The sequence below is a fragment of the Rhinoderma darwinii genome, chromosome 3 (assembly GCF_050947455.1).
Source record: "Rhinoderma darwinii isolate aRhiDar2 chromosome 3, aRhiDar2.hap1, whole genome shotgun sequence".
In the NCBI taxonomy this organism is placed as follows: Eukaryota; Metazoa; Chordata; class Amphibia; order Anura; family Rhinodermatidae; genus Rhinoderma; species Rhinoderma darwinii.
The window spans coordinates 375,941,577-375,950,855 of NC_134689.1; the positions used below are offsets into that span (position 1 = coordinate 375,941,577).

At 42.9% G+C, this 9,279-nt stretch overlaps 1 protein-coding gene across 1 annotated transcript; it reads left to right on the forward strand.

Annotated features, from left to right (window-relative positions):
• The first annotated feature begins 663 nt into the window (after positions 1-663).
• Positions 664-9,004, forward strand: PGLYRP2 (peptidoglycan recognition protein 2). The gene is made up of 6 exons (XM_075859517.1): positions 664-736; positions 839-1,693; positions 2,553-2,763; positions 8,218-8,515; positions 8,743-8,875; positions 8,925-9,004. The coding sequence occupies exons 1-6, from the start codon at positions 667-669 to the stop codon at positions 9,002-9,004; spliced, it is 1,647 nt and encodes a 548-aa protein (XP_075715632.1). The 5' UTR covers positions 664-666.
• The last annotated feature ends 275 nt before the right edge of the window (positions 9,005-9,279 follow it).

Consider the following 9,279-nt stretch of genomic DNA (forward strand, 5'->3'; position numbering starts at 1 on the left):
AAGGGGTTCCCTGGTTTAGAAAACCCATTTTCAAATATCCTAGTGAGTTATGATTTAATAGAGGGGGTACTCCATTCAGGACCTCGTCTATTATCTGGAGAGAAGAGTGGCTACAAAGACCCAGTCTTGCTCTTGAGGACCAGGACTCATTTCAATGAACTGTGTAATGCTTAATTTTCCCTGTGGTGGCGCTGTAGAGGCATTGAACCCTTGCTGCACTCACAGATTACAGCTGATCAGCGAGGGTCCCAGCAACACAATACCTTTGATCTGCTTATCATCGGACCCTTCTAAGAAATAATGATTGTTCAATGAGGACAACAATATTCACGTTACCTAGATGTATTTTTTTAATTGGATGTAATATGGAGACTTTGACAGGATAATGATTTAAGGCTAATGGCGGATGGCCATGCACTATATGGATGTCTACAATATTATTGATGACTTGTGAAAGGGTTTAGAGTGAAGCCACACATTTTGTTTTTGTTGGCACATCCAGCAATCTTTGGGCCAGATCTAAAATGGTCTAAAGAATATGGGACTATGAGATCCTATCTCAGGGGTTAATGTATCATCTATGTTCATTTATTTTCCCCAAAATCTTTAACAAAAGGCAATGATGACTTTAACCTGTTCAAATACATTTATCCTGCAGGTGATGAAATGATGGCCATCCGGCATCTTGTCTTCTTCCTCCTGTTCCCTATGTGGTCATCATCAGATCCTCAAAATGGTAATTGAGAATAACCAATCTGCTGTCACGTGCAACTTGCTTCCACCTTCCCTAATATTTTATGGTCTATACACAATCTTATTCTCAGTTTCCTTTCCTTAGGTCATGTCCTGAAGATGGACACCTTTCTTGGTCTTATAAAGGACTTGGAGTCCACTGTGCCGGATTCTTCTGCCCAGGATCTTGCTCGGCTCCTGCTTTCTACTATCACTCTACCATCCAGCCCTTCCAAGATTCTTAATGATGCACAAGCTTCTCTTACCCATGCTTTGCTGACTTACAAAGTTGTGACATTAAACGAAGAGGGTTGGCAGGAACAAGGCGTTGTATTAGCCCCTGATGGAAGCACGGTGGCATTAAGACCACTTCTTGGTGCTATGCTCTGGGGGTGGAAAGTTCACGGTAAATGGGAGAATGTTCAGGCAGAGAACTCTGAGGGAGAAGATCACTGTCCTCAAAGTTTGCATGATCATGAAAGATCATGTCTCAGGCCAGGCAACGATGGACCTCCATCCCTCGCAATGTCTTTGGCATTTGCTTTTGCTAATTCTAAAGTGTCCCTAGAAGCACCACTCGATTTTCCCAATGGATGCTGGGATTCTGTCTCCACACCCAAAATATTCAAGCTACAAGGGGCTCCTTCTAGAAATGACCTAACACTGGCTTATATCAATGGTGCCTTGGATGGCACTTTGCTGAGAGAGATGCTGATCAATGAGACCCAGAAAATGAGTTCCTTACTTCAGTCATACTACTGGGGAAAACCAACAAAAAGTGCATTCCGTAGACAGGACTTCCAGGATTTGCTGAAGGAGAAGCAGTTAGCAGATGAAATACATAGAGGAATTATTTGGTACATGGAAAATGGTGAAAGGCATAACTTGCGTTCTCTCACAGATGAAGAGTTGAACTCCATTGCGTCTGTAGCGGCCAAAGAGTTTGAACGGCAGTATCTAGGTACAACACACAATTTGTTTAAAGGGAACGTATCATGAGAAAATGACATATTATTTGAGTCAGGTTCTTATTTAAAACATATTTTTATCATTTTTTGTGATGCTTTTTGTCACTGAAAAAATATCTTGAAATATTGCAATTTTCACACCGGCCACTAGAGCAGTCACAATACGCTGACACTACCTGCTATGAGTACTTATAGTATAATACAGCAGACTCATCTCATTATCATTAGAGGATGGGCAAACTAAAGGGTTATTCCCTTCATAGACATTTATAGTTGCCGGTCCCAGAGATGGAATCTATCTCCAGAACGGGGGTCCCTGTCCACAAGCGTGCTCAGCAGTTTCTGTAACTCCCATAGAAATGTTCATTCTCCTCTTTGATATAATAGCCAAATGCGGTGCGCCCCGATTCTGTAGATAGGTGTTAGTTCCAAAGCTGGGACATACACCTATGAGACCTATATAGCATATCCTGTGGATATGCCATAAATGTCTATGATGGGAATACCCCTATTTTGCTTCATGAATGGATAGATACAGTCAAAAATAATCAGATTGCACATAGTATGTTAAATTCTAATTTTGGGTCATCAGTCCCCTTCTCATGAGTGGGTTTCCCTTATGTGGCTTTACAGCTGTTTAAAAACGACAACTCCCAGCTGGAAAGTTAGAGGGCATGCTGGTAGATGTAGTTTTACAACACCTGGAGAGTCACAGGTTGTAGGCCACTGCCTTAGCAGATCTGTGAGGTATTGGGGAACAGCACCTCAAACTAAGTAGAAGATAATTATATTTTGCAGAAACTTACTGAAATAAACCTGTTATGTTAGCCTAATTTTTTATTTTTTTTGCAGACTGTTTCGCTATAATTCCTCGCTGCCTGTGGGAGGCCAAGCCATATAAAGGCACCCCGACTTTACTAAAGCCTCCTCTGCCCCATGTCTATATCCATCATACCTACGAGCCTTCTAGCCCTTGTGCCTCTTTTCAGGAATGTGCAGTAGATATGCGCAGCATGCAGAGATTTCATCAGGTGGATCGAGGCTGGGATGACATCGGCTATAGGTAGAGAACAAGAAGCACACAATAAACTATTGTCTAACACAGCGTTTTTCCCAAACTGTGGGTTGCGACACCCTGGGGAGTCGTGTGAAGCACTCTGGGGGGTAGCGAGCCACTCACAGATGTCCCAGTTTCGACGCAGATACAGTTCAATACAAAGCTGGAGCAAGGAGATGATGGCTCCTTGCTCCAGCATTCTGGAGCAGACAGGCACGATGTAGTGACGTCATTGGGCCTGTCTGCTCCCAGCCACTCATAGCACTGCCCGGAAGAGCAGAGGGCTCTCCTCCTCTCGTCGTAGGAACGGGGATAGGTGAGTAATTTTTTTATTAGGCACTAATGGGACATTATACTAGGTATGGGGGCAGCTAAGGAGGCATTATTCTGTGTCGGGGCAGCTATGGGAGTAATATACATTATGGGAGTAATATACTGTATGGGGCAGCTATGTGGGAATTATACTGTGTTGGGGGGAACTATAGGGGTATTACACTGTGTGGAGACAGCTATAGGGCCATTATCCTGTGTGGGGGCAGCTATAGGGGAATTATCCTGCATGGGGGCACTAATGGGGTCATTAAACTGTGGGGGGCAGCTATGGGGCATTATAGTGTGTTGAGGGCAGCTGTGTATGGAGGCAATTTAGGGGAATTACACTGTGTAGGGGCAGCTATAGGGGCATTATACTGTGTACGGAGGCAATTTAGGGGAAGTACACTGTGTAGGGGCAGCTATAGGGGCAGTATACTGTGGGGGGCAGCTATAAGAGCATTATTCTGTGTGAGGGCAGCTATAGGGGCCTTATAATGTATGGGAGTCACTAAGGGGTCATTATACTGTGTGGGAGGGCCAACTGGGTTGGGACCCATTCAGATGTGTTTCGCAACCCCTGTGCTTTACCCCTAGCTATGTCTCTGATGGTCACCCACCATCAACAGCCATAGTTTTTCCTCAGCAAGAGCACAGCAGCGGGATACCTTGAGCTTGCCCCCTCCCCCACCCACACAATTATCGTCGTTTTTGATGTTGCAGGGACTTATTTTTCTAATGAAGCTAAGTATCGGCATCTAGCTACAAATATTGTTGACATACGTCAGATGAAATGGGGCTAAGTACGGTAGTGGGGGCGTCCGAATAAATGTCTTGGCCAAAAGTGGGTCCCGGCCTCAGAAAGTTTGGGAACCACTGGTCTAATGCAATACAACATATAAGGTAGATACATTGGCTGATATGTGAGCTGTACATTGCCCATCACCTGCTGTTCAGAACTTGAACACTAGATGGCACACACTGCTATAGGCTTGTTTTTGTGTAATACTTTACACTGTCAGTTTTTTAGGTAATAATTTGACATAATTGTGAAATATTGTGACTTAAAGGGATTGTATGGGAGTACAGCCATATAAAACTAGTATTGTGCTTAGTAAAAAAAAAAGAATAAACTTACCAAAAAGCTATGACCGTATCTAATCAATATGGCGGCAATGTCATGCAGTACATCCAAATGAGCTCATGGTCTCTAGAACTGTGTGCTTATGGCACTAAACCCACCGTGTAATGTGGTCAGATGACTGATGGACCTTATGTCTGCCCGGACAACAAGTCACTGCCACCATATTGTTTATATACAGATGTGTTAGCCAATACTTCACATTCCATTCATAATGGAAGCTATGGCGCGGTGCTGGATCTGTCATATGACGGATACCACCTGTGCCCGATGCACTTCATTGACTTATAATGGAGTCTGTCGGGTTCCATCGTGCTGTCAATCATTTTAACAGGAAGATTAGCTCTGAATGCATTAATATCCTTCCCATCAAATCTGACGGAATTTGCGACTGAGGCTCTGCACGTAGCCTTCAATGGAAATGTGAACAGAGCCTAACTGGTACGTTTATTTCTTTTTACTATTTTCAGCACATCACGCTCACCAATTTTATATTGTAATACACCATGATAACGTCTTTAATGACTAATAATGGTTCAGGAACCCAAAAGGCTGATTTAAATTGAGTAAAACATTACAACCTATATTATATTGCAGAGCTGCATTAATAATTCTACAGGCTTTAGAGCTAAAATCTCCCAGTATTCCTTTCTGTCTCAATGTCTGCACCTTTGGTGATTTGCATTATGGGAAGTTTAAGCTGCTAGAGGTGTGCCTGTCAACAAGCTTGTTGTCTGTTTCCAACAGCAACCATCAGAATAGTGAATGCAGCTCAGGACTATAATACCGGCTGTAACTCAGGATCAGAACTCAAGATAAGTCATACAATGTTACTAAAGTTTTTATGTAAATTATTATTTATATATGAACTGGAAAATAGTGCACAAAACACACCAAAATTTACCTAAAGGCCACAACGGATCAGTTATAATACTGGCAAGAAGACTTTTTGTATGTGATGCTACCACGGCTGCTTATGATGTTCCGGATATGATAGTTGATGTTACATTGCTGATATTAGTGGTGATAAGGATAATTATCATGTAGTATCCTGTCTCTGTGGCTTTAATGAGTCACATTACAGGTCATATTGGGCCTGTACATCTACAGGCCTATTAAAAGGTAGGTAAGTAAACATCTTCTATGACTATGGTGGTCCTGGTGCTGTGTTGTGTCGGTCTTTGTTGATGTGGCGCTGTGCCTACAGAGGGATATGGCCCAGAATCAAGGTGGCCTGGCATATGGGGCCAAGTGATCAGTGTGGACCCAGCTAACAGACTCAAACCAATAATATGTAAAAGTACTCTATATATACCCTTTAAGAAAGAATTCTAACCTCCGGGCACCTAATCTGAGTGTGACGGTTGATTCTGCAGAGTTTGTCATCATTCCAAAGTAGATCATGTGACTCCTGCCCAACCTAGCCCGGAATGGTATTATCCGTAAGGTACACATTGCAGGGTGAACTGGTCAATCTTGTTCATATTTTTTAGGCTGACATCACTTTCCATTATAATCTAATGCACAATATTTATAACGCACTAGGAAAAAGACAATTAGTCAGCGGCAGATGTGTCACTTGCTAAGTATCTATAGACCACCTTAAAGGGGTATTCTTGCTTCAGCAAATAAAGTATATCCATTGTGTATTGAAAAGTTATGCAGCCTTATAAAATACTTTGTGCATTTATTCTTCACGGTTTTTAAGATTTCTGTTTTTAGTCATTGAATGGCAACCTTAAAGGGATCCTGTCACCAGCATTTTAGCTATAAAGCCAGCAATACCTGGTGAAAGTGGGTGAAAAATCATTGTCATCTAAGCTATAAATATGTTCTAAGTAAGCTCTGTAGCTTTAGTATTCCGTTTTTCAGTGGTCCCACGCCGTATGCAAATGAGCAGAAAAGAGTCAAATCTTCATCTGAAAAGAGTCAGATTTTCATTCCTCCAGCATCTCAGAGTGGACTCCACCTCCTTCTTTTTGATTGATAGCTCCTTAGCCAGTCAGGGCCGGACAGGTGGTGGCAGTGGGCGTGGTTAAGAAGCTGCATCCCAGAGGGAAAAATAATTACCATAAAAGGCGGGAAAAGTTTAAACGACTATATTTACTGACAGAGGAGGACTTCAGGAAAGAAGAGAACAGGAATGAACTCTGGACAGCTGCGGCCGTTGAAGGGTCAGGTGAGTTTAACAGGTAAGATGTTGATGACAGGATCCCTTTAATTATTTACTTCCAGGCGATGGAAACCTGTGTCCTAGTCAAGTGATGATTGCACAATTGCAATGCATCGTAACAAATATCTGAACTGTAAGGCTGGATTGACACGAGCATGTTCGGTCCGTAAAGGACGGAACGTATTTCGGCTGCAAGTCCCGGACGGAACACTCTCCGTGGAACTACTGTCCCGTACTGAAAACATGATTACAGTACGGGACAGTTGTCCCGCAGCGAGGCAGGGACTCCTAGCGTCGTACATAACTATGATGCTAGGAACCCGACTCCCTGCAGTGTGTTCAGTCCGGGACTTGCGGCCGAAATACATTCCGTCCTTTACGGACCGAACATGCTCGTGTGAATCCAGCCTTAGTGTAACGAGCCGAGGATCTGGGTAATCTTCACCTGACCAGGAAAGATTTCCATCCCCTGTAAGTAAATAATGAAGGTTTCGTTCAATGTCTTCCAACAGAGCTCGGCATCATTTACACGAGCGTAATATACGCACGTGCGACGCGCGTGCTTTCCACGCGTGTCGTACGCACCTATATTAGGCTATGGGGCAGTGCAGACAGTGCGTGAGTTTTGCGCAGTGGGAGTGTGTTGCGTAAAACTCACGACATGTCCTTTCTTTGTGCGCTGTTCGCGCATCACGCACCCATTGAAGTCAATGGGTGCGTGAAAACCACGCAGGTCGCACGGAAGCACTTCCGTGCGAACTGCGTGGTTTGCGCAACAGCTGTCAAACTCTGAATGTAAACAGAAAAGCACCACGTGCTTTTCTGTTTACAAACATTCAAACGGAGTGTCAAAATGATGGCGGCTGCGCGAAAATCACGCAGCCGCGCATCATACACTGATGACACACGGAGCTGTTAAGTGCCTTTTGCGCACGCAAAACGCCGCGTTTTTTGCGTGCGCAAAATGCACACGCTCGTGTAAATCAAGCCTTCATCTAACAATTGGGCAATAATAGTTCTTAAAAAAAAATGAGGTCTTCTTTTATTACAATATACAAAAAAAATCCTTTATACGGCATCTGATGGTCCAGAAATCCTGCTGGTCCAGCATTCACAAAAATATGGCTAAACACCTTTCTTATCTACACAGGGAGATGTGCTACCGACAACGATAACATTTTAAGCTGCTGAAACGATACGATCAGCTGATGCTCGTGCATCGGCTGATCGTTGCCCTGTTTACACAGGGCAATGATCGGGAAGGAGCGTTCTGTGTAAAAAGGCCCTAAGTTTCCAGCATCTTATGATACTTGTGATATCATATTCTTAGTTGGTTAAAACCAAGGAAGTCGTGCAATCCTGCTATCTGATTGGATACTAACAAGGTCCAATGGTTCTGAAAATACTTGCGAGTGTGTGGCATGCCTCATTGCACCTTATAGGCACTGAATATACATCTATAAACACACAAACACAATTCATTGTTATTATGAAAACTGACTAATGTGAAGAAAGTCTAGTGGACTGTCTTGAAAGACTAGGGGGCTCTTACTTAGTCTTCTCCAAGTCATTGCAGACACCTAGCATAGCGCTCATTGACCTGTAGCAAGACCTAAAGTTTTGAAGCGTCATGCCGCCCTTAGATGGCAATTCCGATTTTCTGGGGATGAAGTGTCCTACTCCGCCAGACAGACAGGACATAAATAAAATCTTATGTCCAAAGTCAAAATGAAATAATTTAGGCTCACAAAAACACATTGATATAGATAATTAATAGGATGTTCTTGTGACTGATATTTGAATACAAATTGTCTTCTTTTTCCACATTCCCTAGCTATGTGGTCGGTTCTGATGGATACCTGTATGAAGGACGCGGCTGGCACTGGGTTGGGGCTCACACCAAGGGTCACAACTCAATTGGTTATGGCATTAGCTTCATTGGGGATTTCACCTCATCAATTCCTGATACTCGCATACTGAATCTGGTTAAAGACCGCTTCTTGAAGTGTGCAGTAAGATCTGGTTATATCATGGCCAACTATACCATTCAAGGTCATCGACAGGTTGTTAGCACCACGTGTCCAGGAGATGCCCTGTTCCAGGAGATTACCAGCTGGGAACACTTCTTCAAGGTAACAGAGACCGATCTAAAATATTAAAGCTTTAATGATCTTCTAGGGTCATAGTCCTCTAGAGTACACCAATTAATGACCCTTCAGTTTTACCAAACTGTTGATATAATCTAAAGACCTAGCTGAAGTTTGCATTGGTGTAGGTCCATGAGTTGCCACCTCCAGTGATTGCTAGAATGATAAGGCTCCGTGTTCTCTTCTGAGCACTGTGTGCCTTCACGTTTTAGCTTGGATCTCCAGATCTTGAGCTTATGGTGATGGTCATGCCAAAGACTTTTAGTGGTTTAGCAATCAGTGGAGGTCCCAGCTCTCAGCCCTTCACAAATGTAAACTTGAAATTTTTCAGTAAATTGTCAGATGGTTTGTTTAAATTTGAGGTTCATTTTCAAGGTATTGTCTTCTCTAATAGAATCAAAAGACATCTATGACATCAAGTGGTTTCAGTGGGTGGCTTTTCAGGCTACCAGCATAGTTCTCAGCTTTAAATAAAGGAGGTGGGAAGATTCCTGAAATAAGAACCTCAAGCCCCCTTAAATAAACATCAAATTAGATGATATTCCCCAAGAGTTTAAAAAAAAATGTAAAGCAGTGATCGAGAACCTGGAATTTAGACTATATTAGGCCCCTGTCAGCAGTATTCAAAGCTGGTGATAAAAATAATTAGTGGACAAAACCGTCAATTATTTCCCTTAGTCTCTTAAACCCTAGAAACTGGTATGAGCTCAGAACAAACTTAGGTACCCCTGGAGACCCCTAGGAGATAA